At 32.9% G+C, this 20665-nt stretch overlaps 1 protein-coding gene across 1 annotated transcript in view; it reads right to left on the bottom strand.

Moving 5' to 3' along the window:
* Positions 1-6826: 6826 nt before the first annotated feature.
* myom1b (myomesin 1b) overlaps positions 6827-20665 on the bottom strand; it is a 66430-nt gene continuing 52591 nt past the window's right edge. The window contains exons 27-34 of the mRNA XM_073835594.1: positions 19351-19438; positions 16234-16272; positions 15975-16080; positions 14055-14218; positions 11177-11213; positions 11057-11079; positions 10894-10949; positions 6827-9021 (exon numbers count right to left, since the gene is read on the bottom strand). Of these exons, the coding sequence (XP_073691695.1) occupies positions 8761-9021; positions 10894-10949; positions 11057-11079; positions 11177-11213; positions 14055-14218; positions 15975-16080; positions 16234-16272; positions 19351-19438 (774 nt within the window). The 3' untranslated portion in view covers positions 6827-8760. The remainder of the gene's footprint in view (positions 9022-10893; positions 10950-11056; positions 11080-11176; positions 11214-14054; positions 14219-15974; positions 16081-16233; positions 16273-19350; positions 19439-20665) is intronic.

Raw genomic sequence — 20665 nt, 5'->3', positions numbered from 1 at the left:
ATATCTTGCAATTGACCCTTTGCAAACAGCTTGATTAACAGGCGATCTGACCAATCATAATGGTGAATTTGCTATTTTGTCTGACAAACAAATCAGACAGGAGAGTAGACTAACTTTGGTGGAATTAAACTTGAAAAATTGTGTATTGATGTCTTTCCATGCATGAAATAAAATGTTCTGATGTTCATTCATGCTTATTTTGTGCTTTAAGTAAATAAGAAAAGAATATTGGTTCATGTGTCGATTGATCTACAGTGATCTGACGCATTAAAGAGCCACAAAATGGTATTAATTGTTTGAATTTCTTAAACAAAAATGACATTTTAAAGGTGAGACCTTGCTTCATACCAGAAGTAACCTGCTCTGTCTTGTCTGTCGGCATGTTGTCAGTTTCCTCTTTGTTCTGTGACATATTTTTTTTACTGCATGAGAACATGATTAGGGTTTTTGGGAAGGTTCAAGTGGGTGATATAAACTTGCAATTGCAAGTTGTAAAGATAGAATTAGAGAGAAAAACTCTTTTCAGCATTTTTTTCCCCTCAGAATTCATTGTAAGATATAAATTAGCAATTGTGAGTTTTTTCTCAGAATTGTGATGTCTAGTTTTGAATGAATAAAGCCTGATATGTTCTCAGAATTGCAAGTTTATTTCTCACAATTCTGACTTAACTTGCAATTGTGAGTTTATTTTTCTTAGAATTGCTTTTATGTCACACAATTCTGAGAAACTTTCAACTGTGAGTTATAGAGTCTGAATTTGAGATAAAACCTTGCAATTCTGACTTATTTCAGCAATTCTGACTTTTTTGTTAGAATTGTAGAAAATTAGTTTGCAATTGTGAGTTATAAAGTCCTGTTTTGAGGGGAAAACGTCTGATATATTCACAGAATTTTTAGTTTAAAACACAATTTAGTGTTTTCAAATCAGAATTTCGATATAAACAGTTATTTCTCAGAATAGCGAGTTTCTTTTTATCTCACAAATCTGACTTTGCACATCACAATTGTGAGTTTATATCATGCAACCCTGCTGAAAAAAAACAACAAATAGAAACCATCACAGAAATTGTAATGATTTCCACTACAAATACCAATACAAACATTACAAACCATCAACTTTTAACCATTAAAGCCATTAAAAAATGGTTTCTTGTAGTGTGTTTTGGGATATAATCTAGTACGATTTAGTGGTTTTTACAAGCCACCAGTAGAAGAGACCAATAGGCACCATTACAGTTTCCATTAAACCATTACAAATTCTGTGATGGTGTCTATTTTGTTTTTTCAGCAGGAAATTTCTCAGAATTGTTAGTTTATGTCTCACAATTCTGACTGGATAATTTACAAAACAAAAGTCAGAATTGCAAGATGAAACTCGCAATCTCTATCCACCTTAATTTTCCTGTCACAGCAGGAGTTGGCATTTGTATTTTTAATGTGTCTGGCTTTACTGCTTGATATTGCAAACTAGTGTATTGTACCATATTATTTTAATGTATTTTATTTAGGAACACAATGGTTTGTAGTGCAGTTACCATTTACTGCACTTCGTTATTCGTCTCATTATTTCCCTACAGTGGCTTATAAACCAGGGCCCGTATTCACAAAACATTTGATCTTACCACTAAGAGTTCTCCTAAATAGCAGTAAAAGTTAGCTAAGAGTTTTCTTTTAAAAGCTATTCCCAAAGCTGCAGAGACAAACTTTTACTAAGGAATAGAGAGTTTTAAGCTCAGAGTAAAGGCGGGGTTGACCTCACTGCAATGAATGATGTCAGCATACCTTATTAATTATGCACACAGTGATTGGCTGATAGGGGAGGGGTCTGTGTCAGAGATTTGTTCATAGAAATAGTATAGTGTATGTTGGCATATTCAATTAAAGGTTTAAAAATAAAAATGTTGCCACAATCAAATAAAGATTTTAAAATGCAGGCTAATTAAACCAGTATATGTTGAGCTGATTGAGCCTCTGGCATGCGTGCTTCTCATAAACAATTAGTGGATATGCATAATAAAATAACCACCCTTTTTATTAACAGAGTAGAATAATCATGGCTGATAGTAAGACATGCAAACTTAAAAGAAAACCAAACTGGATGCCAACTTGGACCAAACTTTGGAGTTGGGATAATCTCCAAAACAGTGGGAAAATGTGTGCAAATACAGTAAATGCAGAGTGTTTCTCAAATGTTTAGATTCCGAGGCAGATTGCTGGTTTTATTTGGTTTGGCTTGCTAAAGCCACTAAATCCTAATGGAACATGTCCCGAAACATTAATGGTTTTAATAGTTAAAAGTAGGTTTGTGATGTTTGCAATGGTATTTGTAGTGGAAATCAGTAGAATTTCTGTGATGTATTGTTTTTTTCAGCAAGAGGATAGCTTGTGATTTGGCCTTAGTGACTACACTTTCCCTACTCCTACACTCTTAAAAATTTACAATGCCATAGAAGAACCTTTTTGGTCTAAATGGTTCCATAAAGAGCCTCTAATATCTGAAGAACCTTTCTGTTTCTCAAAAGGTTCTTTGTGGCAAAAGAAGGTTCTTCAGATTATAAAAAGGTAAGAAAGCGATGGTTCTTTAAAGAACCTTTGACTGAATGGTTCTTCTATGGCATCGCTTGAAGAACCTTTTAAAGCACCTTTATTTTTAAGAGTGTAAGTTTCACAGATTTAGAAGCAAGTTTAGTGCTAAAACACTTTATGAAATGACTAAAAAAGTATGAGTTTTACATTTAGGATTGATACGCCCAAGATTTCCTTCTAAATCGGCAAGTTGTGAGTTACTTTCAGCCTTAAAGGAGTAGTTCACTTTCAGAACAAAAAATGACAGATAATGTACTCACCCCCTTGTCATCCAAGATGTTCATGTCTTTCTTTCTTCAGTTGTAAAGAAATGGTGTTTTTTAAGTAAAACATTTCAAGATTTCTCTCCATATAATGGACTTCTATGGTGCCCCTGAGTTTGAACTTCCAAAATGCAGTTTAAATGCAGCTTCAAAGGTCTCTAAATGATCCCAGCCAAGGAGAGAATGGTCTTATCTGGCGAAACGATGGGTTATTGTCTAAAAGAAATTACAATTTATATACTTTTTAACCTTGTCTAGCTAGTTGTAAATATTTGGACCAAACTTGTATAATATAATCTAGCGAAACGATGGGTTATTTTCTAAAAAATATTTACAACTTATATACTTTCTCGAACGCTCGTCTTGCCGAGCTAGACAAGATGAGCATTTGAGGTTAAAAAGTATATAAATTGTAATTTCTTTTAGACAATAACCCATCGTTTCGCCAGATAAGACCATTCTCTCCTCGGCTGGGATCATTTAGAGACCTTTGAAGCTGCATTTAAACTGCATTTTGGAAGTTCAAACTCAGGGGCACCATAGAAGTCCACTATATGGAGAGAAATCTTGAAATGTTTTGCTTAAAAAACACCATTTCTTTACGACTGAAGAAAGAAAGACATGAACATCTTGGATGACAAGGGGGTGAGTACATTATCTGTAAATTTTTGTTCTGAAAGTGAACTACTCCTTTAAGGCTAAAAGTAATTCACAACTTGCCGATTTAGAAGGAAATCTTGGGTGTATCAATCCTAAATGTAAAACTCATACTTTTTTAGTCATTTCATAAAGTGTTTTAGCACTAAACTTGCTTCTAAATCTGTGAAACCTACACTCTTAAAAATAAAGGTGCTTTAAAAGGCTCTTCAAGCAATGCCATAGAAGAACCATTCAGTCAAAGGTTCTTTAAAGAACCATCTCTTTCTTACCTTTTTATAATCTGAAGAACCTTCTTTTGCCACAAAGAACCTTTTGAGAAACAGAAAGGTTCTTCAGATATTAGAGGTTCTTTACGGAACCATTTAGACCAAAAAGGTTCTTCTATGGCATTGTAAATTTTTAAGAGTGTAGGAGTTGGGAAAGTGTAGTCACTAAGGCCAAATCACAAGCTATCCTCTTGCTGAAAAAAAACAATACATCACAGAAATTCTACTGATTTCCACTACAAATACCATTGCAAACATCACAAACCTACTTTTAACTATTAAAACCATTAATGTTTCGGGACATGTTCCATTAGGATTTAGTGGCTTTAGCAAGCCAAACCAAATAAAACCAGCAATCTGCCTCGGAATCTAAACATTTGACAAACACTCTGCATTTACTGTATTTGCACACATTTTCCCACTGTTTTGGAGATTATCCCAACTCCAAAGTTTGGTCCAAGTTGGCATCCAGTTTGGTTTTATTTTAAGTTTGCATGTCTTACTATCAGCCATGATTATTCTACTCTGTTAATAAAAAGGGTGGTTATTTTATTATGCATATCTCCACTAATTGTTTATGAGATGTTTTGCTTTAAGATGTTTTGTGAATACGGGCCCAGAAGTCTAAAACATTAGCAAAAAAAATTCAAGATTAAAAAAAGAAAAGGTGGATAGAACCTTACCCAAGAAACTTATTTTGCGTTTTCTTGCAAAAGCAGTCAAATCTATCATTCCTCAAACCTAGTTTTATTTCCAAAAGTTTTGCAAGCAAACGCAAAAGTTTCCAGAGAGAACACAAAAGCCTTGAAATATAATTTTACCTTCAGTCTAATTCTTCTAAAACACTCTTGAACAGGCATTTGAGATGACATCCTCATCAGATAAATCTCTAAAACCATAACTAACATGGTTCAAGCCCTACACTTAATTCTAAAACATAAATACGGTTAAGCTGTGTCCTCAAGCATTTTTAAAAATCCTATTTTTCACACACATTTTCATGGTTTTCAGTTTCAAAAGCTGGTGTGGATTCGTCTGGTTCTGATGAAGATGTGGCCTCTGGTCCAGGAACATGCTCTTCAACCTCCTCTGTTTCTAAATCAGATAACCCCATATTTACAGAGTCTGTATGAAACAAAAACGAACTGTTTTATAAGTTTGTGTGTATTTTTGCACCCTTTCTCACCTTTCAGCATCGCTGTCATCTGCTCATCATCCATTGATGTATTCGTTGGTTTCTCACCTGCTGTGGGAGTGGAGGGTTGAGGAGTGGATGGAGTATCTGAGGTTTGATTTTCAGGGATCTGAACAGGTGGGGTTTGTTTTTCAGGTGTCAGGGTAGCTGTAGTTTTATTCTGAGGGTTTGTATTAGCCGGGGTTGATGTTAGAGTTGGGGTAACTGGGCTGGGAGGTGTGCTAACTGATCTGGTTGAAGGCGTTGTTGAATGACGCATGGGCGCAGGAGTTCTTGGTCCAACAGTCACGTTTCCATCTGCGTCGGCCAGATATGACACCACACCAAAATCAACCATGCTTTCGGTCACATTTAGCTGGCAAGAGCAAGAGACACAAGTCACGTGGACATACAGAGACAGCTCTCATTTATTTATAGTCAGTGTTGGGGGTAATGCATTACAAGTAATGCAAGATATATGTAATAATATTAATTTTTCCAAGTAACTAGTAAATAACACATTCCTTTTTATTGACAAGAAAATATCTGAGTTACTCTTCCCCCCATTTATTGATTAAAAGCTCTTTGTAGTTCTAGAATAAATGTGAACATTCATTAATTCATCTCACTTACTAAAAGAACAGATACAGTATTCCTCAAAATGAATAAAAACAGTGAAATTTAACACAAACCTGCAATAATAAATTGTTAAATAATACAAATATCCTATGTATTTAATCCAATTTTATTAACTGATGTCTTTGCTGTATGCATTTGTTTTCCATTTTTTATTGCTGAAGAGTTGAGTTTTTTCTTCTGCAGTCTACTGTACAGACGTGAATTTACTTTTCTCTAAGCCTGATGCTTTTGGTGTTAAAAAGCTTTTACATTTGCAAAAAATAGAACTTTTTATATTAAAAACAAACAAACAAGCCCTGCCCAGATTTAAAAAGCAAAAGTAACATAACGCATTACTTTCCATAAAAAGTAACTAAGTAACGTAATTAGTTACTTTTTTAGGAAGTAACTCAATGTTGTAATGCATTACTTTTAAAAGTAACTTTCCCCAACACTGAATATAGTTGAATACTATTTGACAGCCTTAAAGTGTGAGCTATAGCTGTAACTATACTATAACTATAACTATAACTGAAAAGTGTTTCTTTTATAGCACGTCATCTATTTGTGTCAATAGATTTTAATTACAGTCCATATTTTTAAAGTTACATTTTTTTTCTCATACACTGAGCCATAAATCTCCACTTCAGTAGCACTTACACACCAAACTTTACATTTTGATTCCTGTCTATATTCTGAAGGTTTTATAGAGATTTTATTCCCCCCCCCAAAAAACAAAATTCTTTCTGTAGAAACATTTGAATTTTGAAACTCACCAGTTTTTAGATTTTTGTACTAGAAATACATGCAAATTAGCACTTAAAACCTAACATTTTAAAAAAACTTGTAACTTTCTTTGCATGGATTGTTAAAGAAAATAAGGGAACGCTTTATTTTACAGTGTCCTTGTTACATGTACTTACTTTATTAATAACAGTAGTAAGGCATAATTACATGCAAATAAGCCTAAACCAAATCCTAACCATATAGTCAATACATGTCAATTTTACTAAGCAATTAAATGCTGCAAGGACACCTTAAAATAAAGCATGCAGTATTGTTCCAATACTGTATTACAATGTTGCAAAGTATTTACTCTTTAATCTAAACATTCTAAATGTGATGCTGAGGGTACAGTTAGTGACGGTGTTCAGGTTGGTCCAGGTGTTCAGACGTCTCAGATGCAGAGTTCAGGAAGGAGGGATGTGCATGAAGAGGAAAGTGTGGAGACAAAAACAAGGGACACACAGAGGAGGGAGTCGAGAGAATATGTGCTCCGTTTATTGGAAATAACAGAGGAAGTCATCATTATCTGTGAGGTCAAACAGGAGGTGATCATACATGCAGTGATTCATTAGAAGTGTGCAACATTATAGAGAATCCACAGAAAGCAACAGCAGGGGCTTGAATTCATTTCTTTACAGCATTGATCGTAATATAGACTTTATGATGTTGGTTTGTGAATCTGAGCCCTTGCTTTTTATGACAGAGTAATGATAAACTATACAGAAATGGAGCGTCCATCTGTCCCTCAAATCAAAACTCTCAATCTTTCATGCACTTCAGTGCTTAAAAGGATAAACTACACAAGGAAGGCCACTCACAACACAATCTGGGCTTTAAACTATTTCACTACCACTAGATCTATACAGAAAAAAGATTTAGTTAAATAACAGTTCGTTTCCAATTATAGCGCTATTTTGACATTGTGGGTAGCGATGGATTAAAACTTGGACCAACACTTTTCAATCTGCAACCGAGATATTAGCACCATTTTCCTACTGTCCACTGAGGATGTACACTACCAGTCCAAAGTCTGGAATAATTATGATTTTTACTGTTTTTGAAAGTTTTTAAATCAAAACACAGTGTTTCTTGTTTCCAGCCCAAAAAAAAAAATCAAGAATATTTTCTAGACTAATAAAGATTATTGTCTTGTTTTAAAAAAAATTAAGTCGAGTTTTTGCTTAGAACAAGCAAAATAAAATGCCAATGGGGGTAGGCAAAAGATCTCATTTCAAACAGAATACAAGATTATTTTTCTTACCCCATTGGCAGATTCTTTTGCTTGTTTCAAGCAAAAACACACTTAATTTTGACTTGTTTTTTTCTGAAAAAAAAGAGACCATTTTTACTTGTATAGACAATCCTTCTTGATTTAAGAATTTTTAGATATTTTGGCTGGAAACAAGACAAAAAATCTAATTAAGAAAAGCAGTTTTTTCAGTGTGATTTCTGAAGAAGACTGAAGTAATGATGCTGAAATTTCAGCTTTGATCACAGGAATAAATCTAATTTTACAATGTATTTAAATAGAAAATATTTAGCTTTTTTACTGTATTTTTGATCAAATAAATGCAGCACTACTGAGCAAAAGAGACTTTTGAAACATTTAGACATTGTGATTATTCCAAACTTTTGACCAATGGTGTCGTTTCAGATTGTCCATGTAAATAGGGTATTACTGTCAACGCTTCATCTAAATCTTTCAGAATCTTTTTGAATCTCTGATTAGTTTTATTGTTTTTTTTTTGTCTTTTAATATTTAAGGGACAGTTCACCCAAAAATGAACACTGGATGTTTATCTGCTTACCCCCAGAGCATCCAAGATGTAGGTGACTTTGTTTCTTCAGTAGAACACAAACGAAGATTTTTAATGCTGCAGTCTGTCAGTCATATAATGGCAGTCAATGGGCAGCAAAACTTTAAGAGTCAAAAAACATACATAGACAAAACCAAATTAAACCCTGCGGCTTGTGATGATACATTGAGGTGTTAAGACACAAAACGATTGGTCTCTGCACTGAACAGTATTTATAATATTATTTACCTCTTTGAATGTTGCAGTGGATCAGAGGTAAATAATGATATAAATACAGTTCAGTTTCTTGCAGAGACCAATCGTTTTGTGTCTTAACACCTCAATGTATCGTCACGAGCTGCAGGGTTTAATTTGGTTTTGTCTGTATATGTTTTTTTGACTCTCAAAGATTTGGTGCCCATTGACTGCCATTATATGACTGACAGACTGCAACGGTTTGAGTTAAAAATCTTCGTTTGTGTTCTACTGAAGAAACAAAGTCACCTACATCTTAGATGCCCTGGGGTAAGCAGATAATCATGCAATTTTCATTTTTGGGTGAACTATCCCTTTAGTTTTGCATAATCATAATGTTCATTTATTTAATGTTTTTATTTTTTCTTGACGGGTTCCTCATCTGGGATGAAGACACTTACGGTGAAGTCGCCGCTCTCCGTACCGTACTTGTTCTTTACCAGGATGCTGTATTTGCCCGAGTCAGATGTGTTGACGCTTGTAATGGTGAAACTGGCAAACTTGCCAGACTCAAACTTCAGAATATAGTGATCGTTGGAAACCATCTCACGCTCATTCTTCAGCCAAGTGACCTCGGGTACAGGGTCGCCCCAGATATTGCAGGTCAGATTCAAAGACTACAGAAGAAAGGAGAAATTTTTGTCAGGGCTCTACACTTAATTTTCTTAACAATAATCCAAAAAAAAATTTGACAAAAAATTAGCTTTCCTATTACGGGGTGATATTTGACTCCTTAAAGTGATTTTGTTTTTACCTTTGTAATGCCGTTTTTCTACCTTTATTAAAAGTATATCATCTTTACATTTTTTAAGATTTTTAAAAATTCTAATTAAAACAACAGAATAAGAACAAGTAGGATAATAATAAGTTACCAAATGAAATCATTATTAACAAACAGTGGCACAGAAGAACGCAAAAGCGGTTTGTAGGTGAATTTTCATATGTTTAATGAGGCTCAGAGGTGGCATGAGTGCAATCAAATTCAGAAATTCATGTTAAGATTAATGTTTTAAATATACAATTTTGAATACAGAAATATTAAATGATTTAAATAACTGAAAAAGAAACTTTAAAAACAAAACTAAATCTGCCAGTAGGTGGCGACAAGACACTGATTTAATTACTGAATCATTCATTCATTTGATTCATTCTAATGGCTGATTCATTCAGGAATAAAGCAAGTGACTGTCTTTATGAATGGGAAATTTAATCATTTCACTAGATTTGTTTAAAAACGCACATTCATTCATGAACGAAACACAGCTGTGTTTGAATAGAGATGCGCAGCGGCTCAGTAGGGACTTGTTTCAGACTATTTTTGCCAATGAAATGAAAGCAAAATCAGGCAATAATGTTCCAGTCAGACAATGTAAGTCACTTAATAATAACTTCTTGTTTATTTAACTGTTGTATTATCTCATTCACAAACATTTAATTTTTTTTTAAGTTATTAAAAGCTTTCACTCATCTTAGTTCATCGCAATCTCACAAAGTTCCATTTTAATTAATGCAGCTCTCAATACTGCCCTCCAAAGGCAGAGTGCAGTAACTACGCCAACACTGAAACTGAGAAAAATGCCTTTAAAGTTTTTACAGCAGCTAGTCAAACATGTTGAAATTCTGTTGAAAAACTCTTGTTTCTCTGAAACGGGACACAATATAACCAGGTGACTTTGCCACAAGACAAAACAGTTGTCACAAAGTTCATTTTAAGCCTTAACTCAATTTTGACCAAATCTGTAGTTACTGCGCTTTGCCTTTGGAGGGCAGTATACTGCACAATCAATCTCTTATTTACACTCCCTACACTTTGTTTATTAAAGGATTCGTGAGCTATGTCAGTGATACATAACTTAACTTTGCAAAAAAAGTAGAAACTTAAGAAGCTCCCCTCAGCACAAACACAAATGTGACCCTGGACCACAAAACCAGTCATAAGGTTCAATTTCACAAAACTGAGATGCATATGAAAGTACAATAATTAAGCTTTCTATTGATGTATGGTTTGTTAGGATAGGACAATATTTGGCCGAGATACATCTATTTGAAAATCTGGAATCTGAGGGTGCAAAAAAAATCTAAATGCTGAGAAAATCACCTTTAAAGTTGTCCAAATTAAGTTCTTAACAATGCATATTACTAATCAAAAATTACATTTTGATATATTAACAGTAGGTATTTTACAAAAAATCTTCATGGAACATGATTTTTACATAATTTCCTAATGATTTTTGGCATAAAAGAAAAATCAATAATTTTGACCCATGCAATGTATTTTTGGCTATTGCTACAAATATACCCCAGCGACTTAAGACTGGTTTTGTGGTCCAGGGTCACAAATGTGTCGATTCACACTGGTGCTCCTAAATAATTTTTATAATCGCACATAGTAGTTTTCAGTCACAAATGTGAGTGAAATGGTCAAACTGTAGAGCCCTGTTTGTGTTATTTAGTCTTTTTAAGCTGTATGGAGAAGCATATACACTAACCTTGCCCTCTTGGATGGTCACAACATCAGGCAGACCACCTGCCACACGAGCACGATCTGTGAAAAACAGAACGATTAGATGGTTTCCTGTACACTTACACCATTTACAAGAAACACAATTAAAGTGAAGGCTTCAGCATGCATTTCTGCTTTCATCGACTTACTTCTCTCTGCAATAGCTGCAGCCCTGAGGAAAGAAATGAAGATGGGAAAAGAAATTAGTTTCTCAACCACTCAAGCTGAATAGTATCTGTCATAAATCACAAATCATTTCTGGCACTTACTTGAGTCTTTGAAATTCAGCGAATGCATCGTCAAATGCTGAAAATATAAACATTCTAATTAATTCAGATGCATGACTATCGTAAACATTCAGTTTCAAAGCCTTCTGAGCTGTCTAACTAAACAGCATTGCTTTATTTCTTCTTTTCCTCATAAAAAAGTACACATAAACTTCTGATTAACAGAAAATCATGCACACTCCAATGAGCGTAGTATCTGCTTTTATTTACACGGAGCTGCGCTGCTCTCTGAACCACAGTTTTAAGGTTACGTAACCAGACAATAAACTGACTTCATCTCAGTGATCTCTTATTATCTGACATTTAATAAATAAACCCTGATTGATTTCAGATGGGACATTTCTGCAATACAGAGAGCAACTTGTTTGCTGCACTTATTGTGAAAAACGTTACTGAAAAATATCCTTGTGAAAAAGAAGGGCACTTCATCATATTTAAAAAAAGATACAATTTTATTGGAAATAATAAAAACTTAAAAGAATATACTTAAGTGATAGCTGATTCATGAATGTGATGTTTTCAGACACTTAACTGCATGTTAATAACAATTAAATTTATAGTAAATGCAACTAGCTGAACTTTAAAGTGATTTTGACCCGATTCAGTAGGACTTAAGTACATCTTTAATATTACTTTTGTTGTCTTTGAAATATGGTACTGTTGAATGTACTGTCGAGCATTTATGAAAAACTAAAGTAGACTTTATTGAAAGTGTCATCTATTTAAATATATTTGTAATTGGGTCAAAGACATTAAGATGTCCACATCAAAAGAAATTTACAAAAGTGAGTTTATGTCCATAGAAAGGACATTAAATGTGTCTACTTTTAAGGTTTCAAATAAGTTTTTGAAGAATAAAATGTTACAATTTAGTTGAAATATTGTTACATTGTCATTTGGTGTAACAATATTTATGTAGAAAATCAAACAACATGCTTATCCTGGCTTGTACATATTAAAATATATAAAAGTATAAGGAAGCACATTACATTTTATTTTTTTTAATTAGTAAAAAATTCTTAGTGACAAAAGGGCAAAAAATAGGATAGTGGAAAGTTAAAAAAAATTTAGAATTACATAATTAATAATTAGTATTCAGGGTGAAAGAAATTCATCTTTTAATATGATTTTTGTTGTGAATAAGTCTTTTGTAAATTAGGAAAAAATGTATGATGTTTATTTTTTGCTCAGAAAAACTTTTTCAGTTTTTTTAGGAAAAACAACAACTTAAAGCAGTGTTACACTTAGTGTTTTATGCCTTTGAGCCAATTACAAATTAGTAACGGTACAAATGCAATTTAACATTCAATTTCAATTTAATATCAAATAACACACTACAGTTAAAATTATAATGTAATATGTATATAATGTAACATAATATAATATATAATATAATGTAATATGTGCTTTAGTATGTTAGTAGCACATCAAAATAAATGTACTTTTTTAAAACACAACAGAAAAATATTAAGGACTGTACTTTTAAAAAATGCACTTTGTAAAAATGTTATACTATTACAGAGGTTTTACTTCAAAGTATGCTAAGAAGCAGTCATGAAAGTGTCTGTTAAAAGTGGCCTTTAATTTTACTATTATTGTATTATTTGCAAATTTAGTGTTTTAAAAAATATTCGGTAACACTTTACAATAAGGTTCATTAGTTAAACATTAGTTAATGTATTAACTAACATGAACTAACCATGAGCAATACATTTGTTAATGTATTTACTAATCTTAATTAACGTTAGTTAACGGAAATACAGTTGTTCATTGTTTGTTCATGTTAGTCCACACCAGTGTTGTTTTCGTCAACGATGACGATGACGAAATCATTTCGTTGACGCCACTTTTTTTCATGAGGATAACGAGACGATGACGAGATAAAAATGGCTCGTTGATGACTCAAACATGACGAGACGTGTGTGAGTTTTCGTTGACGAGACGAGAATAGACGAAAATGTTAGTGGGTGGTCCGTCAGACGTTTAAAATGCATGACATTTCCGCTTATTGTGCATGCCAATTAAAACTTAAGTATCTGACGCTATGGCAAGCCGTTTTAGCATTAAATACTCTTTGCTATACTAGTGTGGCAAGCCGTTTTAGCATTCCATCCTTGTTTGTCTTTTATGTTTTAAAACATTCCTTCATTATTGTAATTATTGGTGAAAATAGTCGATTCGGAAGCTCACATTGTGTTGAACTATAGATCTGCTATTTTCAGAACTTATCAGTGACACTACCCAGCAGCAAAATACTTACTGACCTACATTAATTTGTTAAAAGACTACTTTTTCCCCTTTTTTGACTAAAACTAGACTAAAACCTTTTTGACTTTTCGTCGACTAAAATTGGACTAAAACTATCACATATAGAAGTGACTAAAATTTGACTAAAACTAAGAAGCATTTTAGTCCAAAAGACTAAGACTAAGACTAAATCTAAGATGGTTGTCAAAAACAACACTGGTTCACACTGCATTAACTAATGTTAACAAAATTTTAATAATGTATTAGTAAATGTTGAAATTAACATTAACAAAGATTAATAAATGCTGTATAAGTCCAGTTCATTATTAGATCATGTTAACTAATATGGTTAACTAATGTTAACTAATGAACCTTATTGTAAAGTGTTACCAAATATTCTTTTAAGTGCACATTCAATACACATTCAATAAGCGCACTTATTTTTCACAAGAGGAGACCACATCATGACTAAACCACAATGACATTTTTGGCCATGGACTGTGTTTTTAATCTTGGTCCAAGTACTCTCAATTTTCAGAGGAGAATGAATATGGCTGGTGATGTAATGTAAGGAAGGCAGGTCATAGGTTTAGAGAATAGGGGATGTCCTCACCTTGTCCAGCCAGTTCCACAGTTCTGCGCAAACCTCCTTTCCCATCGAAGAACTCAATGGCGTATTTGCCTTTATCTTTCTCAGTAGGTTCAGAGATCTGCAGCCACAGCTGTTCTCCCACTACTCCGCTCTTAATGCGCTCGGTGAATGCGATCGCAGCGTCCCTTTAATAAAACACACACTAGAGTAAACACAAGTACTGAGAAATTAGAAAATTATTTAAATAATTGACAATGAAATAAAGTAATAATAATAATTAGAAACAATGATGCTGGCTTAAAAGCTAATATACTGATGTTGTACTGTATTTATATTATGTTGCTAGCCATATATTTACATACAGAGTCAGTTTGCCAAATTCAAGCAGCATAGTATGTCAAGACTGAGCTTACTTTTTATCTTTGTATGAAATAAAAATGACTCTACATGTTAACATGTGATCCTTGACCGCATAACCATAATGATCAGATTTCTGAAATAAAAATGTATGCATTATCTGAAAGCTAATTATACATAAGCTTTCCATTGATGTATGGTTTGTTAGAATATTTCAGAGAACTATTTGAAAATCTGAAATCTGAGGCTGCAAAAAAATCAAAATATTGAGAAAATCGCCTTTAAAGTTGTCCAAATGAAGTTCTTTGCAATGCATATTACTAATCAAAAATTTAGTTTTGATACAATTATGCTAGTAAATTCACAAAATATCTTCATGGAACATGATCTTTACTTAAGTCCTAATGATTTTTTGGCATAAAAGAAAAATCAATAATTTTGACCCATACAATGTATTTTTGGTTATTGCTACAAATATACCCGTGCTACTTAAGACTGGTTTTGTGGTCCAGGATCACATATGCTTTATCAATATTTTGACCACATTAGTTCATTTTTGTCACAAATACAAACATTAAAAAAAATTATATTTATAGTTAACCTGAAACTAGCTGCATGTGCAAAATGCATAAAGTTTACTTGCTGGCAATGCAGCAAGTAAAATGTGACCACGATTTAACTAAAATGAAGAAACGAAAGAATAAAATGCCAATTCAACTCATTTTTAAGGTTTACATAAAGGCTTCTTCTGAGGCTATAATTTCTATTATTAACTAAATCGTATATTTATAGCTGTATATTAAACTTCAACAAAATAATTTGATGTCAGAAAATTATTTCTTAATGCTAGAAAAACGCCATGCATGCCTAAGTTAAAAAAGGGACATCTTAACAGGACATTTGCCCAAAAAATCTGATGAAAAGTGTCATAATTTACTCATTCTTGTTTTTTTCTTCTTCTGTTGAACACAAAAGAGAATATTCTGAAGAATTATGGTAACCAAACACACTGCAAAAAAAAAAAAATGCTTTTCTTACTTAGATTTTTTTGTCTTGTTTCCAGCCAAAATATCTAAAAATTCTTAAATCAAGAAGGATTTTCTAGTAATAAAAATTGTCTTATTTTCAGAAAAACTACTTAAAATTAAGTGCATTTTTTCTTGAAACAAGCAAAATAATCTGCCAATGGGGTAAGAACAATAATCTTGTTTTCTGTTTGAAATAAGATAATTTTTCTTACCCCACTGGCAGACTATTCAGCTTGTTCAAAGCAAAAACTCACCTTAATTTTGACTTGTTTTTTACTGAAAACAAGACAATAATTTTTATTAGTCTAAAAAAACCTTCTAGATTAAGAATGTTTAAATATTTTGGCTGGAAACAAGACAAAAAAATCGAAGTAAGAAAAGCATTTTTTGCAGTGCAGGTGATGGTAGCCATTGACTTCTATAGTATTACCTTCCATACTTTTTTTGGTTTGAGCTCAACAGAAGAACGAATCTCATACAGGTTTGGAACAACTTAAGGGTGGGAAAATGATCATTTTCGTGCGCTGTCCCTTTAAACTCAGTCACATGTTCTTACTTGTGATGCCAGGTGACGTGCAGCTCATCATTGTAGTAGCTGACGAAGGAGTAAAGCCTGATTCCCTCCTCTGTGCTCTGGATCTTCAGTGGAGTGGAGGAGTTCGCTAGACAGAAAAGGAAACATCAGTCATACACTGCTACAACTATACTGTTAAATGGAAAGACGTACTGTGAAGATTGTTCTGAGGACATATGAATTTGTTTACTATGTCTTTATAAAACAAGTTTAGATTTAAAAAGGATGTTGTAAACCTTACCAATAACACTGAAAACATGGTTCATCAGGTCTTTGAATCCTGGAAAACAGATAATAAGAAATAAGCAAAAAGTAGGTCCAAATACAAACTGTTTTCACATTTTTTGCAGCAGAACAAATTTAAATATGTGATGCGATCGATGGTGAAATTTGACCTTTTTTAGGTTTTGATACCATCAGTGTTGTTTTTGACAACCATCTTAGATTTAGTCTTAGTCTTAGTCTTTTGGACTAAAATGCTTATTAGTTTTAGTCAAATTTTAGTCACTTCTATATGTGATAGTTTTAGTCCAATTTTAGTCGACGAAAAGTCAAAAAGGTTTTAGTCTAGTTTTAGTCGACGAAAAGTCAAAAAGGTTTTAGTCCAATTTTAGTCAAAAAAAGGGGGGAAAGTAGTCTTTTAACAAATTAATGTAGGTCAGTAAGTATTTTGCTGTTGGGTAGTGTCACTTATAAGTTGTGAAAATAGCAGATCTATAGTTCAACTCAATGTGAGCTTCCGGATCGACTATTTTCACCAATAATAACAATAATGAAGGAATGGTTTTAGACATAAAAGACATATATTTGAAATAATGTGCAAACTGCCGCCATCATGGTTAATCGTCTGTCTGTCTGAGTGACAACAATGTGACGTGTTGAGCACGTTATGCGCTGCACACCAGGTGGTGGGCGTAACCAAACACGGATAGAATGCTAAAACGGCTTGCCACACTAGTATGGCAAATAGTATTTAATGCTAAAACGGCTTGCCATAGCGTCAGATACTTTTTAGGTTGTAATTGGCATGCACAATAAGCAGAAATGTCATGCATTTTAAACGTCTGACGGACCACCCACTAACATTTTCGTCTATTCTCGTCTCGTCAACGAAAACTCACACACGTCTCGTCATGTTTTAGTCATCAACGAGCCATTTTTATCTCGTCATCGTCTCGTTATCGTCATGAAAAAAAGTCTCGTCATCGTCATCGTTGACAAAAACAACACTGGATACCATATGAAAGCTCAAGCCCTTTCCAAAACTGTTTTTATGTTGTCCATAGCTTGAATTTAACAAAAGTTATGGCTATGTTAAATTGGCTGAAGGCTATGATTTTCAGGAATGGAATTTTAAGAAAAACTGGTTTAAAGTGAGACGGGTTTTACTTCCACTTCACAGGTTTAACAAGAGCTGTCTGTCCATTCAGGAGTGCTATACTGCATCATTAAACAAACAGACTAACGTTTGTTTTCCGTTGTTTATCATGGGCATAGTCTATGAACTTTTGATCACTCCTATGTTTAGACAGCACGAATAGTGTACCTTTTACATTTAGAAAAGCGAGCGCTCAGCCATCTCACGATATAAATAAATAAATAAAACTTGGCATGCCTTAGTTTGCATTGATACACCTTTATTAAATATTTAGCGTGGTTTATTTTAATAGGTTAACTGTTTTGGTGGTGTTCAGAGAAAGCACCTCCTCAGCACGCTCTTAACATAAGACAAAGACGTCTTATGGGCTGCCACTAACAACTATTTTTATATCGATTAATCTAAACGACTAATTTCCCACACAAAAAATCTACAATTCTACTTAAGAACATTTTATTTGAATAAAATCAGTTACTTGCAGATGTTTTTTTTATTATTAGATTTTAAAGGAAACCATTAAAATTGAATCCAGAAAAGTAATGGAAAAGAATTTGGTAAAACTTAATTAATTAGACAGGCTTTTATTATAAAACAAAATAAAATTATTTAACCATTAAAACAGAGTATAGAAAAATTTAAATGGATTTCATAGGGCCCTATAATTATAATTAGGCTTTTTTGTGGTAATAATAAACATGTAGATGTACAGCAAGTGAACAAAATAATTACTTCGAATATATCTATGCAGAATTTACAGAATTACAGAATTTATTAGCAATACATTTCCTGCATTCTAGATTAAAAAAATGCTTTATTGCATGCATTTCTATGTGACAAAAATGCATTATTACGTTTGTTGCATTTGAATTCAGCTGTATATATCATTATTTGTTTCTGACCCTTTTATTTATTCATTTATTTACTCCAATTAAAGGCCCATACTGCAAAAAATGCTTTTCTTACTTAGATTTTTTTGTCTTGTTTCCAGCCAAAATATCTAAAAAATCTTGAATCAGGAGGGATTTTCTAGACAAGTAAAAATTATTATCTTGTTTTTAGTAAAAACAAGTCAAAATTAAGTGAGTTTTTGCGTAAAACAAGCTAAAATATTCTGCCAATGGGGTAAGAAAAAAAAATCTTATTTCAAGCAGACAACTAGACTATTTTTCTTACCCCATTGGCAGATTATTTTGCTTGTTTTAAGCAAAAACTCACTTAATTTTGACTTGTTTTTACTAAAAACAAGACACAAATTTTTACTTGTCTAGAAAATCCTTCCTGTTTCAAGAGTTTTTAGATATTTTGGCTGGAAACAAGACAAAAAATCTAAGTAAGAAAAGCATTTTTTGCAGTGCAACAAAACTTTCACATGGAAACTTGTAGGACGGATAAGCTGGATTTGTCCAGGGTCTGAATATTAACCCCAGTCCATCCCTGGTAAGGGCTTAAACTTTTATTTTGAAGTTATGATTATGCTTAATTATGATTCTTAAATGAGTTTAATATATTATGCAGCCTTTGAAAACAGTCTAAAAATGTGTTTTATGGATTTACGTCCGTGAAATGTTCCACTTCCGGTATTTTGCCGGTTAGTCTGCAAAATGAAATCGAGGATTTTTAAAAATCGAATAGTCCATTAGAATCATTGAATCAAGACAGCCATCAATAAATCACTATTTTTCTACACTAAACAAGTGATTTTTGCAAAGGTATTTTCAGAGATTCTACACAAGATGTTATAGAATAATAATTAAATGAAAACCTAATTTTGACCAAAAAAACTGAAATTCAACCTATTTTTTTAAATTTCCTGAAAATATCTGATGTTTTACTAGAGTTGAGAGTAAGTGTTAAGGGACAATTTAGATGTAAAATATATAATATGGCATTAAAATCACAGCACAAATGAGTGCATGATAAAATAAGAAAGTCATTTTATGACAGTAATAGTACTTTTGAATCACTTTTCTGCTATGTTACCTTGGTCGGTGAGGTTGAGGGTGGAGGTGTCTTTGCCTCTGTCGTCCTTCAGAACTACTTCATATATACCAGCATCCTTTCTGGAGATCTGCCGTTGACGTAAATAAACACAAAAGTCATTACAACTATCACATGCCTTTCAAATTAAGTAGGATTGTGTGACCTTCAATCTAAGACTACAGGAGCATATGTCAGAAAGCCAGACTTTTCTGGTTTGCCATCTTTGGCATAACATTTGCACAATGTGTTTCACAAACACAGAGACAGGAATTGACAAAGATAAACAAAGAAAAGCAGAGAAAGACTGGAAAACCAAATGGATAATATGAGATGGAAAACATCAGCAAAAATAATGAATCAATCGGAAACACAAACAGAACTGGCAATGGGCGAATATAATGAGGTGATTCCCACAAAGTTGATGTGGGACAATTAAGAGAGTAAAAAAAATTTTTTTTCAGCCAAAATATCTAAACAAAGATTTTCTAGGCGCGTAAAAATTGTCTTGTTTTCAAAAAAAAAAAAAGGTCAAAATTAATAGTTTTTGCTTGGAACACTGCAAAAAATGCTTTTCTTACTTAGAATTTTTGTCTTGTTTCCAGCCAAAATATCTAAAAATTCTTGAATCTGGAAGGATTTTCTAGACAAGTAAAAATTATTATCTTGTTTTTAGTAAAAACAAGTCAAAATTAAGTGAGTTTTTGCTTAAAACAAGCTAAATAATCTGCCAATGGGGTAAGAAAAAAAATCTTGTTTCAAGCAGACAACTATATTTTTTTTCTTACCCCATTGGCAGATTATTTTGCTTGTTTTAAGCAAAAACTCACTTAATTTTGACTTGTTTTTACTAAAAACAAGACAATAACTTTTTCTCGTCTAGAAAATCCTTCCTGATTTAAGAATTTTTAGATATTTTGGCTGAAAACAAGAAAAAAAATCTAAGTAAGAAAAGCATTTTTTTGCAGTGAACAAGCCAAATAATCTGCCAATGGGGTAAGCAAAAAAAAATCTTATTTCAAACAGAAAACAAGATTATTTTTCTTACTCCATTGGCAGATTATTTCGCTTGTTTCAAGCAAAAACACACTTAATTTTGACTTGTTTTTTCTGAAAACAAGACCATTTTTACTCGCCTAGAAAATCCTTAAGAATTTGTAGATATTTTGGCTGGAAACAAGACAAAAAATCTAAGTAAGAAAAGCATGTTTTGTGGTGAGAAAATGTTAAAAACTAACGTGTTAGGTTAAGCTCCAATTCTCACTATTAACTAGTAATTGTCTGTTTTTTATTCTTATAAAGCACATATACGACCCTG

Source organism: Garra rufa, chromosome 3 (genome assembly GCF_049309525.1).
Source record: "Garra rufa chromosome 3, GarRuf1.0, whole genome shotgun sequence".
NCBI lineage: Eukaryota > Metazoa > Chordata > Actinopteri > Cypriniformes > Cyprinidae > Garra > Garra rufa.
This window is presented reverse-complemented; position numbering and strand designations above follow the sequence as displayed.